Here is a 17859-nt window from a genome sequence, read left to right as displayed (position 1 = left end):
TTTTTTTTTTTTTTTTTTTTTTTTTTTTTTTTTTTTGTGTTGCATATTTGTATGGTTTCCTATATTTAGGAATTTCTGTTTTCAGTCACATTTTTTACAACTTATTTCCCCATTCCTTATTATGTTTCTTCTTTGTGAAAGATTCAGCTTTTCTCTTTCATTGTCTTTATGTTCTGTTCTTAGACTCTTGATTATGATATAGGAAATGCTAATGAGATAACACCGCCCCTGAGCTAAATTTGGACTGATGTAGTACCAAAGTAAAAATAGTTGATACTAAGTCAAGCTTCATAGCCATGGCAATAATGGCTTCCTCAAATCATAAGTGAATTTGCAAAATTTGTGAAGTTGCAACATCATACTCTCTTGGTCATGAATAAGTGAACTTATTCAATTTCTATTATGCATTCTGGTGTTTGGTGTTCTATTTAGTAGCATCACTTCTTTCCGACTGTCCCGGTGATGCTCATTAGCTGTTGTGAGTTTCTTTAATTTATATTGCTAAGTTCTGCTTTTTGTTTTGCTGGCATGGCGATGGCCTCGTGTGTGATGCAGATCTGCTTATGAACATCTTGCTTTCTGTGACATGTTTCACATGAACGATTCTGGTTGGAGGGAATGCAGAATGTGTGGAAAGGCAAGTAGTATCACGTCTAAACTTTGTTAAATTTCTTTGTTCTTCTCTGACTCCAGCTGAATGTCATATGACAGCGTATTCATTGTGGGTGCATTGCTTCAAGATATTTGTACGACTACATGGATTTTGGAGGCATAGGGTGTATAAGCTGTGCAAGGCGTTTGGGAGGGCATGCCTTGAGACCGATACAGGTAATTTGCTGTTATGAAGTCCCAAACTAAGAACAAATAAGATATCAAAGGATTTACATAATTCAGTTGCTTGCTTTCTTGGATTGTTAGTGATATGATTAGAGAAGTAGTAATTTTTTTCCAGGATCAAATTGCTTGCTTTCTTGGATACTGTGATGTTAAGATTTTATGTCAAATTGCTGATTTCCTAGCAAATAACTTAAAACAGACTTCCTCAAAAAAAAAAAAACTTAAAACAGACAAATGAGAGAAATTTTCCTCTGTTTGCCCTTTCTTTGTTTCACTGTTGGCTACATTTGTTCTTCACATGTGGTTTAGACTGCATGCTGCTCCTTAGCGTGTTTCCAACCTTAATTGTATACATAAAGAAGTGTTGCACACTTTTTTTATTTTTTTCTTTAAACATATTCATTCAATGATGTTTTGTGCAGACACCTAATGATGATATACCTAATGGAACCTTGACTATGAACAAAATTGGAGATACACAGCGCGTTGATACTGAAAATAGAATGGATGAAAATGATTTTGACAAGGGAAGGCTTCTGCACTTAAGTAGGACTATGGAGGCACACAAGCCTGGACAACTCTTTCAATCCCAAAACAATGGAAAAATTAAACAAGAAGCCGCAGTTCCCATTAGAGAAGTTGCATGCTTGCCAAATCTCAACCAGCAGTCTGTAGAGACATCCATATTTGGCAAAACAGACATCAACATCCCAAAACAAGGTGTTAAAGATACATATGAATCTATCAATCAGACACCAATGAATTTCTCTTTGAGCACCCCTGTGGGTACGTCAAGTTCTGCCCTGCATATTCTTGCTGGGATTGTTGAAGGAAGGGAACAGAACAAGGTTTCTCCATTTCAACAAGGGCAGAAAGCACACCATATTTTGCCCAAGCCAGTCAAAGCTGCCCATAGTTCGGGCTCTGAACCAAAAAAAGGAATGACTACTCCAAATCGTATTGCAAGACCTCCTGGTGAAGGGCGTGGTGGGAGGAATCAGTTACTGCCTAGATATTGGCCTAGGATAACAGACCAAGAGCTACAGAAGTTATCCGGAGAGTATCCTTGCAGTATTATTATGTTTGCCTTTGTTAAAATCATACAAATATCTGCATACTTGATTGGTCTGCTTCCCTCTTCTGTCTCAACTTTGTTTTCACCTTTACTGTTATTTAAAGCTTGAAGTCCAACATTGTACCATTGTTTGAGAAGGTTCTGAGTGCTAGTGATGCTGGTCGAATAGGTCGCCTAGTCCTCCCCAAAGCATGTGCTGAAGTAAGCCCTTGTTCTATAGACTTGTGATCTGTGAGTAGTGTGCAAGATATTATTGCTTCGATGCTTCTGAACATAACCTATAAATAGCATGCATGCTCCCAATTTTGTTAATGTTATATGGCTGCTCTAAATTGTATACAGGCATATTTTCCTGCTATTAACCATTCAGAAGGTATAGCTATACGAGTTCAGGATATAAAGGGGCAGGAATGGACATTTCAGTTCAGATTTTGGCCCAATAACAACAGCAGGATGTATGTTCTAGAGGGCGTTACCCCTTGTATACAGAGCATGCAATTGCAAGCTGGTGATACTGGTACGTTACTGTCCTTTTGTTTGGATATCAGATACATGCAAATATCACTATGGTGGAACAAATGTGTTATTTAATTTTTACTCTGTAATTTTTATTCAGTTCTTGGTTATTGCTCGGGGGATAGATGACTAATGATTGTTTTTTTTCATCTCTTCCCCTCTCGACAAATTGATAATGTCTTAATGACAGCATAAAATCCTGATATGTAGTTTTTTTAATGTTGTAAAAATGATTTCGGCATAAATCCCTCAAAGTTGGATCCAAGGTGCAATGACCCCATGTCGTGGTCTGGAAGAGAAATAATTTGCAACCTTACCTTTATTTTCAAAGGCATTTCCATGCCTTCTTAATCCATGATCTAACCGAGTAACCGGTAATGGGTGAGCTCTTACCCAGTACCCGCTACTGCTAACCCAGTGTGCATTTGCTTGCTTCTGTTTACGGGGCACCACTTAACTAGGCATGGAATTTATGACAGAAGCTTTATTGAAATGTTATAAAATTATCAAGGTTAATTAGGTTATGCATAGAATATGCAGGAAAGTATATTTGATGATAAAGTGGCTTTGAATTGGTACAATTTCTTGAAATTCTAGATTCTGTATTTGAGGCAATTGCTAATTTGCTATTCGTGTCACCTTGTAAGGAGTAGAAATCCAATCCATCACTCTTCTATTTGGTGATATGGAACTCTTATTATGTACCCTGTGTTACTTTCAGAAATCTGATTTAATGTTATTTTTTTGTTTTTCACAGTTACATTTAGTCGAATAGATCCAGGGGGAAAATTAGTCATGGGTTTTCGGAAGGCAACAAATAATGCTGATGCACAGGTTAAACTTCTAGTCATTCTCTTCCATGTAAAAAAAAATCTTTTTTTCTTTTTGGTGTGTGTGTGTGTGTGTGTTATAACTTATTTAAATTTTTATTTTATGAACAGGATTCTCCAAATCCAACCCTTCCCAATGGTGGCAGTTGTACAGAAATTCAAGTTTCTGGTGCCACCGACAATGACATGGTAAGTGCTTGACTGGTTGCTGTTTCTCGAGAATTTGATATCAAGCAGCTTGTTTATACTGGCACTGTATTTTCCTTTTTTTTTTTTTTTTTTTTTCCCCATACTATTTTTAATAAATTTCTTATTTGGATGCTCTTGATCAACCAAAAATAAGAAGAACGAAATCAAGGCAATTGACGATCCCTTGCCAAGACCTGTATCTATTCCTGAGAAGAAGAAGACACGGAACATAGGGTCCAAAAATAAGAGGCTCCTGATGCAAGCAAAAGATGCATTAGAACTTAAGATCACATGGGAAGAAGCACAGGACTTGCTCCGTCCTCCTCCATCTGTGAAGCCAACTATTGTTGTGATTGAGGAATTTGAATTTGAAGAATACGAAGTATGTCCCAACTTCATCCGGGAAATGAACTGCATAAATTTTGTCTTGTCTTTATTTTTCTCGTATCTGATTGGTTTGCAGTACTGAAAGAAAGTAACCTTCTTCTTATCTAGGAACCGCCGGTTTTTGGAAAGAGGACAATATTCACCGCTCGACCATCAGGGTAAGGAAAAGATTTAAAAATTAAAATACACTGCCTATAAAACCTTTCTTTACCTGTCATGTCAGAAGCAATTTTGGGAGCATTGTCTCTTAGCTTTCATACTTATATTTTTAGTTCTTAAAAGACTAGCAATGTATGATGTCATTGGACTCCACTTGATGCTCTTTTGCCGTTTTTCGTTCTGTCTCACTATTAGAGGGTTCTATCTACAATCTCCTTGTTTTCCATCTGACACTAATATATACGAAGAATGGAATAGCTCCAGGCAGTATCGCTGCTTAGGGTGTGTATCTCCTAAATTTGTGTTCTTTTATTTTACTTCCAATGCTGACAAATAATGATATCTACATAAAGGGAGCAGGACCAATGGGCTCAATGTGACAGTTGCTCCAAATGGCGCCGGTTGCCTATGCATGCTCTCCTTCCACCCAAGTGGACATGTTTGGATAATATTTGGGATGCAAACAGGTACACACCCTGCTTTAAACTTCTCTCTCTTTTAACTACATGCAATAAGAACTTGATGCTTGTGTTGGTTTTCTCTGGTCATATGAGCGGGGTCATTTTCATAAATATTACAAAGTTTTGTTTATTTTCAACCGTTAGATCTACTATATCAATGGTTCTTACCTGAGACATAATTCTCACCTGATTAGAGACCTATATATATATATATATATATATATATATATATATATATATATAGTCTCTTTGGTGGTTGAAAACCAAATCAAGGATCGGTTTTCTACTTATATTGTCTGAAGTATATGTTCTTTATGAATTACTGTACGGGGTTAAATTTGTTTGCTCTCCTATTTTCTTTTGGCGGTTGATATAGAATGAACCCAGGCTCAGCAAGCTTAGTAAGCTAATGTTTAGAAGAATGAATATTTATTTCATAATCATGGACACGGTGAATGGATGTGCACTACATTTGTGATTTCATCATAACTGTGATGAATTACTTTTGGGGCATATATGAATCAGGAGCTCATGATATCATCATTTGCATGATTGAGAGTTGGTGGGCGGATGAATTCAAACTTCATTTTATTTATTTGACTTATTTTGTTTCTCTTCGGAAATGATAGTGGTAATATGTGCAGGCTCTTCTGAAATGCCTTTATACACACACATTTCTGCACTCGTGTAAAAGGATTACAAAAGTAATGAGAGAAAAACTTGTATACTTTTAAGTAGTTTTAACTCATTATATGCATTTCCTTCCAGATGTTCGTGTTCTGCTCCAGATGAGTTAAGCCCAAAAGAACTGGATGCATTCTTGAGAGATAACATGGGTATAAATGAGATATTATACAGATTTCACTGTTTCCATTTTCCACTAGTCTTTCTGTAATTCACTCTTCCCTTGCATGTTGTATGCCCCAGATTCCAAGAGGCGGAGAATCACGGAGAACGGGCATGATTGTGAACCTTCTGGGTTGGATGCATTGGCCACTGTTGCGGTACTAGGAGACAACATTGGTGATTTAGGTGAGCCTTCGGCTGGAGTGGGAGCCACGACAAAACATCCTCGACATCGCCCTGGTTGTTCTTGCATTGTTTGCATCCAACCCCCGAGCGGGAAGGGCAAGCATCTCCCATCGTGCAAATGTAACGTTTGTTTGACTGTGAGGCGTCGGTTTAAAACACTCATGCTGCGCAAGAAGAAAAAACAGTCGGAACGCGAAGCCGAACTTGGCGGCCAAGGGAACGAAGAGCCTCCGAGAGATGGATCAGAAATCGAAGGCGCAAGTGGACTAGCGTTGATACAAATGAACCATTCAGAAAACGACAGCAACCCAAATGGAGACAACGATCCTATCGAGGATGCCGGGACCAGCAAGGGACAGCTGGACCTGAACTGTGACCCCAACCGCGAAGAGGACATGCTGGCATTGATACCTTTTGACGACCCCGCAGCTAACCTTCCTATTGAGACATCACGCCCAGTGCAGAACGATCTAGAAACCCTGCGTGACTGTTTGCTCGCTCAAGCTGCCAGGGAAGACGAAGGGAATTGTGCTGATGATACGCAAATCGGATCCTCAGATTCCAAGCAAGAAAACAACAGGGAAAACGGTGCACAATTTCTCGATTAACCTTTCCTTAAAACTATATTTTTTGGGTATTTATTTTGCTGGGCTTTTATAGATTGTCTGTCAATCATCACCCCATAGTTTATACTGTAAACATCTCTTAGTAAGCGGCATCTGTTCTGCTCCCTCCATTTCACCATCTGTATTCAGAGAGAAATCTGCAACATCTCAGAGAGAAAACAAAGCGCAGATTGCCCGCTTGAAACTGTAAATTCATTTATTTGTTTGTTTGTTTCCTAGGATGCATACAGAAGTATTTTTGCAATTTGTGTGCCTGGTTTTGTGTACATTCTATTCTGCATGCTTCTGTGAACACTGATATATATGCATCTGCGTGTCGGAAGAAGTTCTGCAGGTGGTTTTCTCAGACAACCATGAAAACCTCCGACATTACTGACAAAAAGGTAGAATCGTCCACCCTAAGTGTTCCTACACTCATGGTTGTAGTAGGCGCTAGTCGGACGGTAGAATAGTGCCTAGACTGCCTAGGCGGCTAACTAATATATATATATTTTGAACCGTTTAGATATGTTAGATCAGTGATTTGAATTTGTCTGCAGGTTCTTACTTGGGACATGGTTCTCACCTGATTAATATATATATATATATATATATATATATATATATATATATATATATATATATTAGCAAGACCGAGTCGGTCGAGTAAGGCACGTGCCTAGGGGTGAAATTGCCATGACCTAGGGGTGTTTAGGCGACCGTCTAAGCTAATTTTTGCAACAGTGATTACACCCTATCCGAAAGGATTGTGGAGGGATAAACATAGTGATTCAACCTCTGGCATTCCTTGTCTTAGGTGCAGTGTGCTGTACGAGGATGTCTGTATAACTTGTTCATCTATAGGCATCATTCTCTTATACAGTGGTTATTGGGATTCGGAAAGGTTGGAGAATTGACTCGTGTGTACCATGTGTTCATGCTAAAAATTTTTTAATAATGCATTCTTCAAGGCAAACTTTGCAAACACTATTCAAACTAGTTTTACTATTCAAACTAGTTTTACAGTAGTAAAGATGTCATCAGATGTTATATGCAAAAGAACAAGTAGCAATAATCTACATGTCCAATTAGATGCGAAATGCGAACCGTTCAAATTTTCATCATCAGCCTAATTAAGGTTTTAGGTTAGTTAGATCTCCAGTAAATTCGTTTTATCGTTATAAAACTATAATTTGGTTGTGCCACCCACATTATCAATGACCACAAGTTACGGTAAAGTCCAAGTCAATTGGAATTTGTTTATTTTCATCTTTTGGCACTATTTTGATGGTTTGACCTAGACAAACTTAGTATGGAGTTGAATAATATAGGGGACTCTAAGGTGACGATCAGTGTTGGGTGCGAATAAAAGTGTATATAAAAAGTTGACATTGTCCCATAATATCAAAGTCTACTCAAGCCAAGATGGCAAGAGATCCAAACTCGTAACCACAAGGTTTAGTTTACATCATTTTAAATCTTTGTCGACTAGAGTCACAACGCGGGATTTACTCACCCAAAAGGGTTGTAACTTGTAAGGTTTTCCTCATCATCCAAAAAAGTCTAAGAAAATACACGCTAATGTCGTCATTGTATCAGGTACAACCTCAAAGCTTTTTATGTTGTATCTAGTTCAGGAGACATCCGCACCAATTAAGTAAATTTTTCGCATTAAAATATATGCATTACACCCAATATAACTATTTTTTTTAAAAAAAAATTACATTTAATATAAAAGACACCGATATTAATTAGCTTCACTCAAAACTCTGACCCCTCTGCGCACCAAAAAAATAATGTAAATATTTCATATTAAAGTATAGAGAAAAGGGAGATGCAGCTTATTGGGCTGGATAAAGTAATAAAGTTTGTTTATAGGACAGTTTGCATGACTGCTTATTATTGTTTGGTTATTATTAAACAAAGCATAAAGCTGATCCAAACACATTGTACACTCTGTCGTGTCTCCTTTGGATGTTTGCAGGGGGGGGACGGCATTCGGTTACATTATATTTCTCATCACCATTCGTTAATAGCCGCCTTCATATTTGAATACAATAATAAACTTGTCAATGGTGTTAGTTATATATTTTATTCATGCATACAAAATATTTTGTAAAATAATTCAATTCAAAAAATTGTAATTGAGTTATTGAATCATTCAAAATCTTGCAATTAAACCTTTAAATGACTTGTACTTATAATCTTTTTAAAAAATAATTTATTCATATATTTTAATAATTTTAACTAAATTAATTTTTGTTGTTAAAAAAACCCACTCTTCTTCGTTTCTAGGCTGAAAATGAAGAATCTCTCTTCGTCTCGATTGGAGATGAAGACTAATACTCTTTCTGATCTCTTTAGTGGGAGATCAGGCGAGAGGAGGGGTTATTTTTTTTGTTTTAAAAAAATAATTTTTTAAAATATATTTAAAAATTATTTTTTTAAAAAAATGTTACCGCCACATCAATAAACAATCGGCACTACATGTCACTTTAAGTTTAACTACACAATTTTAGATTGTTCATAGACTCATCAATTACAAATTTTTTTAGTTAGATGACTCAATTGTGGTTTCGCTTGTACTTCAATGATCTATTTGAAGATTAACTTAGTGGGGGCCTAGGCCTAGGCCTGGCCTCCATTGCGCGCGCGAAAAAAAAAAAAAAAAAAAAAACTATTTGATGACTCTTGTTATTCTTAAAAAATTAAGTTGAATAGGTATTTTATTGACATTTTAATCCGTGTGATTCATTAATATAATGGTGTATTAAATATTGCTTTGTTAAGATTCTAAGTAATGTCCACTGCATGGGATCTCTATTTTATCTCTTTGTGATTTTCATGGCCGGCCTGCTACCTCCTTAGCCAATTCTCTTCTTCTAACAAGTATATATACTGCCAAAACTCCCCATCTCTAAACCCTTAATTGCATTTTCTCCTTTTCAACCTGATCTTCCTCTTTCAGCTCTCTCAAAAATCGATATAGCTAAATAGCAAGCTTAATAAGTATATATGGGGGAGTTGGAAAGTGTGGCCAAAGCCAAAAGGGAGCTAGAAGAGATATACCTAGGAGTTCCCGATGACTCGGTGAATCTCACCTTTCAAGATTTTGTTCGGTTGACGATACAAGAGCAACCGCCTTTTAATCTTAGTGTTAGCTCTCTAGGTTCTGATGATAACAAGTTAGAAATTGATGAACCAATTTATGCCACCACCCATGCAAGATTGCCTAGCCTTGATTTTAAGCAAGCCTTAGAAGCATTATCATATCGTTACCCAACTCACAACCATAATCATAGTCACAATTCTCGTTCTCCTCAGCAGAACCGCACACTACAAGAACAATTAAATTTACCAATAGAAAATCCAGTTAAATCAGCAAAAAGTCATCATAGCCCTAGTTCTCGTTTTCCTCAACAAGATCGTCCACTACAAGAAAAATCAAATTTACCCACAGAAAACACCGTTAAATCAACAAAAAGTCATAACCCTAATTTTCGTTCTCCTCAACATGATTCTCCACTACAAGAAAAATCAAATTTGTCCACAGACAATCCCGTTACACCAGCAAAAAGTCATAGTTACCATGGTCATCATGATCACCATGATACACGAGTTCATGCCCATGAAACAATCAATGCTCGTCATCATCATCAACATCGTAAACAGATTCTTCAACGTGGTCATGGCGGAGAAGCTCATGGCAATAATTATGCGACAGACATGCATGATGTCAGTCGTCAACATCATGCGATTCCCTGTCATTATGACACGGTGAGGCGTACGAGTGAGATGAGCACGGGTTCCGGCGTCTCGGCCACCGCTACGCCGCCGCACCAAGGACGCCGGCGGCGGCCGGGGACTCCGCACTCCAATATTTGCACCCTTTGCAGTACTCACGCCTACATTTTCCGTCACCGGTGTCTGGTAAGAAACAAATCTTCTCAAATTACATCAATGTATGGATCAATTTCATCTTTGCATTGTGGACCATGATTCAAAATTTATGTGTCTATATATATATATATATATATTATGTAGTTGCACTTAATAATTTATGTAGCTATTAATAAATTAAAAGCACATAATATGTTAACTACAGATACATAATATGCTACATTCAAACACAATAGGTTAATGGTAAACACATACGGAGTAATATATTGTTAACATATTATGTGACTACATTTAACCGTGCAAAATATATTAACTCCTGACACATAATCGGAAACTTATTTTAGATCAAGGTTTACCATGCAAAGATAGACTTTAGTTCATGGTATAATTTGCTGCCTGCTAATACTATTCGCTAGTTAAAACAAGTAACACAAGCTTGCACGAGTAGCTCAATTGATTTCTGAGGCAATATAGGGTTTCATCCTCTTATAATAGGCTTTTTTTGTGGGCAGCATTGGTCTTCCAAGTTATACAATAAATTGTTATTTACACTTTCACAATTGATAAATTAAATTATATAATGAATCATGATCTATCTTGCATTATGGATGATATTTTATTATTATATATCATACTATTAATGGGTCACACTTGTGTGAGACCGTCTCACGGATCCTTATTCGTGATACGGGTCGGGTCGGGTCAAGGCACCATGCAAATGTCACACTTATATGTGCAAATGTCATACATATATGCTCAAATATAACACTAATCAAGAATACAATTTTTGTTACTTATTAGAAAAAAAGTAATACATTTTTCATAATAAATAATGTTGACAAGTGCCCCTCACTTATAAGGGCAAATATAATACTTTTGTGGAAAAATATAATACTTTTAAATCGAAATGTAAAAGTATTGTATTTTCCCTTAAAAGTATTACATTTACCCTTATAAATAACAAAAATTTTATTCCTGATTAGTATTACATTTGAGCATATAAGTATGACATTTGTGCATATAAGTGTTACATTTGCACCTTGACCCGACCCGACCCGACCCGACTCATGGTGAGACGGTCTCACACAAGTTTTTGCCATAGTTTTATTATTGATTGGGGAATAGGGTTTAATTGAAATTTTTGTGGACAGGTTTGTGGAAGAGTGTATTGTAGGCCGTGCGTGCGTGTTGGTATGGGAGATATGAGTGAAGGTAGAAAGTGTGTGGAATGCTTGGGCAGAAGATTTAGTCAAAGGTATTATTATTATTATTGTTGCACATTTTACATTTTAATATATTTTCTCATTTTCTGTTTTATTTAGATACATTATTAATTTAATGATATTTTAATTATATTGGCCATCCGTGTTCTAAAAATTATACTGTAAAAACTGCAAGATAAACCACTGATAATTGTTTTTTTTAGTATATATTTGAACATCATTTTGTAATATGAATCATAGTTGTAACATCTTTTTTAAAAGTTTACATCATGTAACGAGTTTGATCGAAAGGATATTAGTAATAATTGAACTTAGTGACAGAGTGAGGATTAAATTTCAGTAGTGTCAATATAATCCTGGCTCCGCCACTGTTCAAAGTTCAATGCAAAGTGCAAAACTCAGGTTTTTTGTTCATTAATTCATAATTTTACTTCTATTAAGGATCAAGATTCAGAGTTCCCATTTAATAGTTTCAAATACTCAAGTTCAATCTAAACTAAGGTTTTTTCTTCATCAAAGTTTTGAATCAACTTTCAAACTCCATAGCTATTGCAAGTATGTTTATCTTTGATTCTTTTGCAATGTTGATAGGTATATACAAAGAGCAGGACAAATGGGGTGTTGTATGGGCTATCCAAGCTTAGTGAAACAGCAAGAGCTAAAGTGGGCTGAAAAAGGGCCCAAGAGAAGCGGAGATAGTAGGCCCGAAAGGAGTGGTGCGATCTCAAGATCCAGAAGCCCGGCCCAAACATCTCCAATCATTACCCATTCTCCAGGCCCGACTCCTTCATTTGGAATAGAGTCTCCTTACTCACCATATACCCCCACTCGACACTATCCATTGCCTTTCTAGTCTAACGACGTCGTAAAAATGTTTTCCTGTTAATATTCAAAGTTGGAATATTCAATTAAGGTCCGTTTTGAAACCTGGAAAATGTTTTCCGATAAATGAGTTTCAGAAAATAATTCATTGTGGCATGACTATTTTTTGTCATCTGTTAACAAAATCGTTAAACTGACGTTAACTATGAACATGTACATGCGAATGTTAATGAACACTAACGAACACGAACAGAATTTTTAAAAATATTAACAAACGAGCATGAACACTATAAAAACTTTATCAGACGAACACGAACAACCTCTATTCGTTTGTGTTGGATTCATTAGGAGCCCTAAATGTAATGGGAGCCGGAAGGTGTTATGTTTGGTGATGCTAGACCAATTGTATGTTACGTTGTGCATGTCGTCTAATTAAGGTCAATTTTCCGACATCGACATCACCAAATCTTTTTCAACATAGATTTTAATTTGATCACGACACCGAGTTGGCGTACTCAATTCAAAAGATGATACAATGAACCAGCAAGCTGGAACTCCCATGCATGTGCCCTCAAGGTGGAGATCCATATAATCTATACCTAAGCCCATAACGTACTTTATACACTCGACATGACAAATAGATACATATGGTATCTCGTGACTAACTCCATCTTGAGTAGGAATTGAACTTCAGAATGAAATCTCCAAAAGAGTGATCGAGTGGATCGAATAGAGCATGATTCTCATTTATCATAAATTTAATATTTGTCTGCATCATATCAAATTTTTTTTTATACTAAATCTTTCTAATGCAATTTACATTTTTTATATAATTTTACGAACTACTCCGTATTACAGAAAAATATACTTAATCTCTATTACGTAATTTACAAACTATTATAATGTTCTCAATTTCAAAAGACAGGACAATGATTTCGGTTTTGGCTTGTCTCAATCTTGAACCATTACGTGTTTCTCGTTAGGCAACTAGCTGTAATTTATATATATTTTTGACATATCAGGCATCCAAAAATTGACGTGCTAATGAACAGATGATGATACGGTATCTCCAATAATTACTCTTGTCAAAAATATTTTTTACTTTAAATTAAATTTCTCATTTGGTAGAGATCTTGACAAAAAGTTTTCACTATTAAACTGGACGCTATATAAAATAGAAAAATAAAGTTTTCAAAATTAATGTGGAGTTCGATTTAGAAACAATCGAACATAATAAAGATAGATGAGACTTTTTTTTTTTTTTGAAGGCTAGATAGATGAGACTTAATTGTATGACTTCAATTCTTTATAACCACTAGAAGAATTATATAAGGTGTTCCATAGTCAAAATGGGCGCGTACACTTATGAGAATTGATCGATGGTTGGAAGATTTTGTAAAATATATATCATCGGCTCATCGTTTACACAAACGTTAGTAAAGTTCGCAGACATCGTGTTTTAATGGATAACCAGTAAACTAAATATATCTTTATAATAGAGGGTTCAAAAGGTCAGTTATGCTTAGCTATGCTATGCAGAGATCGTTCATTGCGAACGGTTGTGCCTTTTTATAGTCCCAAAATCAATTTTCATTTATATAGAGAGTCAAAATTGCTGAAATATTAGGTAAAAATGATATGTTAAGTGGTCATTTTGGGACAATGTTTTGCAGTTTTGAGTTAGGTTCACTTTTTGTTTGGGGCAAATTGAAATGAATTCGAATTTTGGAGGGTTAATTTGATATATTAATCCCATAAAAAGATCATGTGTAAATGATCTTCCTAATAAATTCAACTTTTTAATAAATTTGAATAGTGTAAAATAGAGGCTCTATAACGATTCACGTGTATCGGTGTACATTAAAATCCTAATATGAGCTCCAATCCGAAAAATTAAACTAAAGTCTAAAGATGAAATTATAATGCCTATCTTTTCTTGTTTCTTCTTTTTGTACTCGCTTTCTACGTGTTACAATTTCTATATATAATGCCGTTGGATGTTTGTCGTAATGCTGATCGATCATATCATCACATGCATCAGAGTTAGACGGTGATTTCAACAGGCAAAGGAGAGAAGAAGAAAAAACAAATTAAAGTAACCATTGGTAGTATTAATCAATCACTTTAATCATGTATGTAATTAACAATTCAAACGGTTGAAAATCATCTCTCTATGTATATAAATTGGTTCATATGCGGCATTGGTCTCCAGGGTCGGCCCTGGGCATGTTTTCCCAGTGCCACTACACAGGGCCCCCAAAATTTAGGGGGCCCTAACTGTAAAAAAAAAAAAAATGAATATATGTATATTAGATATAGTAGTATTTTTTATGTAAAAATTTTATGAAAATTGGGGTCCAATCACTATGAAAGTATTGAATATAAACAAGAATGGAAGTTGTTAATTTGAGTATGATTAGAAATAGGCAGGGCAATTTGAATGTGATTAGGGATTAGGTAGGTCAATTTGGGCATGATTATGGAAGGGTGGCATAGAGATAAATTGGAAAAATTCATAACCTTAGCATATGTAAGGGCAATTTTTTGGTAATTTTGGTTTTCAAACAAGTTTCCAATTTTGATTTTGGCATCTCTTCAACTCTTTAAGTCTCAAACAATAAAATTGCAAAACATCAATTAATTACGGTAATACATAATTTGATATCAAAAGTTTGGCGTATGATTTTGCATCTAAGCATGACCAATGTATCGTTTTTAAGTGAAATATTAGATGTATTATTTTTTAATATATTATTTTTGGCATAATTTTTAAACAATTATATATATATATATATATATATATATATATATATATATATATAAGAGGGGCCAAATTAGAATATTGCACAGGACCCCTATTTTGATTGGAACGGCCCTGTTGGTCTCCCGTGCAGTTATGCGAGCATCTCAGAGTAGGATGAACTCATATCAGACATATGGAAATCAATGCAAATGAGAAAAAAATAAGGAGAATGATTTTGTAATTTTGTCAACAATGTATGTTTCGGTAGTGCAGTTATTAGTGTTCTGTCATGCATTTACTTGATGCTCTACGGTGTGCCACCAAGTGACTGAAAATCAATCAAAAAGGAAATATTATTGCAGTGGTATATTTTTGTAATTTTGTACCCCATGTATATTTCGGTGGTGCATTAAGTGTTGGTGTGTGGTACATTTATGAGTGAAATTCGATTGGTCCAACAGTACTACAAAACGAACTATCGAACCCGCTGGGGAGTCTGTGCTTGTTTGTGTTGATTGTGCAATCCGTTGTAGTGCAACTTGTTATTGTGAGTTGTGACGTATTTTCGAAATTAGTTATTGGACTCCTTATTTGATGATTTGCCTTTAGTTAGTTATTAATTAAGGTGTAGGCACCCTCAATGGATGTATATAATATGCAAAGTATTTTCCAACACGTACACAAAACAACAACAAAAACAAAAGTTAGGTTGTTTTGTTTGAGCTTCAACATTTCTTCTAAGATGGTGGCTGTGTCTCTTAGGTAGATGATTATTATGTCCTCAACAACCGAACCTATCAGCTCTGTTGTGTCTGCAGGCCAGGTTCCAAGTGCATGTATGTATGTTCTTGGAAGAATAAGCTAGCATAGACAATTCTTTTAAAATAATGCCATGTTATAACGTTATATTGTCTTTTTTGCTCGAAGCTTATGTATAATAGGTTGGTAATGCAAATGCGGTTTCTTAGAAGATGAAAGGGTTTTTATAGTATATCTTGTTTAGTATTAAAAAAATATAAGCGGATATGCTTTTGTTCAGGAAGAATGACTAAATGAGTTAAATATGATTCTTGTTCTTAAATATCACGAGTTTGAATGGATAGGCTATCGCAATGTCTTTAATCTACATATTATTGGTAGTCTATTTTTACCTTTGGGTATAAGATCAACATTGATAAAATTTCACTTTTAGTCCTATGACTATTGGATAATATTAATTGGTGCTCACGAGTTTAAAAACTATCAATTTTAATAATTCACAACTATTCGATTTTTTTTATACTTTCAGTCCCTCTAGCCAAATTACCTACGAGAAGTAGTCAAAAATTTTTAATGGTTAAAATGATGACGGCAAATTTGTCTTTTACTTATTCTTTTTGCTTTCTTTTTCATTTTCTTGCTCTGGATATTCCTGATATTCTCCTCAGGCTTACCTAGATAAAAGGTTACAGAATGCCATAGAGCAGAGGCTCCCATGCGCTCCATCATTTTAGCCATTAAAATTTTTCGATTACTTTTTGCAAGTAATTTGGCCGGAGGGCCTGGAATTGAAAAAAAAATAAAAAATTGAATAGTTATGAATTCAAATTGACAATTTTAAAATTTGTAGGCTCCAATTAACAACACCTCAATATTAATAGGAACAAAAATAAAATTTTCTTGGGTATTTTTTAAAAGAATACAATGCTCATCAAAGATTTTTTTTAATATAAATTATTTCTTCTATGTGATTTGTTGGCTATTATTATACCATACAAAACTGAAATTTATCGTGTACACCACTTTTGACCGCAAGTATTTTTTACCTTTATAAATTTGGGTATAAAACCAGCATTTCTCAAAAAGAAAACAATGCAAGCACATGTTGTAACAGTTAATATATACTTTGCTTTTGATCTAGGTAAGTAGTGGAATAGGAAAAAGCTATGTAGCAGAATCTAATTCACTAATGAGATGACACGTATATGTCCTTACGTACTTAATTAATAATTATTAGCGCACTAAATTTAATTTATTTATTCGGAACATAATAATCAAATTAGTCCAGAAATAGTAATTCATCGGAGTGAATAAAACATAATTTTCATACTAAAATGTCATAAGTTTAATTTTTTTCAATAATTTTTTAATGAACCCGTCACATAAAGATTTTCTTAATATAATTTACATGTTTGATATAATTTTTACCAAAAAAAAAAATTCATTTGTAACCTCTGATCTGGAAATATCAAATTGTCTTACTTGTATCTTTAACATCACATCACCGACTCATAATTGCTTAAACCACAATTTTTCTAAGTTATCGTCAATGACACTAACCCTCCCCTTTCCAAATCATTCCACAATTTGTCAAAAGTTACAGCGAATAAAGCTTTCCTGCCCATGCATATATACATACACTACAGTACACTGTCAGTGTAATTATATATATATACACACACTATAATGACAATGAACCACAATGATATATAATTAATGTGTATATTATGACATGCATTCCACTAAAATATATATTAGGTATGGTAATATAATGATAACTAATAGGTTAAGAGATGAATTGTTTAAATAATGTATGTGATGGTGGTCGGGCATATTTATACTGTAAATTTGGTAAGATTAGATAAATAAATTAGACTATATTGATAATTTAAAAATAATACATGACCATGATAGTTATTGGTATATTGGTTTTAGTTTGTTCTAAACGCGGATATATAACAAAGAGGTTTAATTTATGGCGACATTGTGGGAGTTAAAAAGAGAGGTCTCGTTTGGCTAAGGAGCTAGAGGGGTAGGACTAATCAACATATATAGAAGTGGAAATAGATTTTTTTTTATGAGAGGAATTTACCGTCACTACTTGAGGGTGCGTACGGAGTAAATCATGTCTTGTAACCCTAGTCGACAAAGGACCATGAAGTAAAGCAGACTAAGTTTCCATTGATCAACCTATAGAATAGATTGTTCATTGTAACACGCTTATTATTACAAAACAAATAAATGTGCTTACAGTTAACAATTTCTGTACATGTAAACAAATAACTTGATAATTGCTGACACATAATATGATAGCTACAAAT

At 34.9% G+C, this 17859-nt stretch overlaps 1 protein-coding gene across 2 annotated transcripts in view; it reads left to right on the top strand.

The window, feature by feature from the left end:
• LOC116004537 (B3 domain-containing transcription repressor VAL1-like) overlaps nucleotides 1–6378 on the top strand; it is a 7298-nt gene extending 920 nt beyond the window's left edge. The window contains exons 2-13 of one of the 2 annotated variants that reach the window (XM_031244630.1): nucleotides 556–637; nucleotides 712–828; nucleotides 1260–1897; nucleotides 2017–2113; nucleotides 2255–2429; nucleotides 3186–3262; nucleotides 3370–3447; nucleotides 3605–3829; nucleotides 3943–3992; nucleotides 4347–4460; nucleotides 5223–5290; nucleotides 5382–6378. In XM_031244630.1, coding sequence (XP_031100490.1) covers nucleotides 556–637; nucleotides 712–828; nucleotides 1260–1897; nucleotides 2017–2113; nucleotides 2255–2429; nucleotides 3186–3262; nucleotides 3370–3447; nucleotides 3605–3829; nucleotides 3943–3992; nucleotides 4347–4460; nucleotides 5223–5290; nucleotides 5382–6094 — 2434 coding nt within the window. In that variant the 3' untranslated portion in view covers nucleotides 6095–6378. Of the gene's footprint in view, nucleotides 1–555; nucleotides 638–711; nucleotides 829–1259; nucleotides 1898–2016; nucleotides 2114–2254; nucleotides 2430–3185; nucleotides 3263–3369; nucleotides 3448–3601; nucleotides 3830–3942; nucleotides 3993–4346; nucleotides 4461–5222; nucleotides 5291–5381 lie in introns of both variants that reach the window. The other variant, XM_031244629.1, reaches the window with a different exon arrangement.
• Nucleotides 6379–17859: the final 11481 nt, after the last annotated feature.

The sequence above is a fragment of the Ipomoea triloba genome, chromosome 14 (genome assembly GCF_003576645.1).
Source record: "Ipomoea triloba cultivar NCNSP0323 chromosome 14, ASM357664v1".
Classification (NCBI taxonomy): domain Eukaryota; kingdom Viridiplantae; phylum Streptophyta; class Magnoliopsida; order Solanales; family Convolvulaceae; genus Ipomoea; species Ipomoea triloba.
Note: the sequence above shows the minus strand (reverse complement) of the source record. Positions and strands in the feature narration are given on the sequence as shown.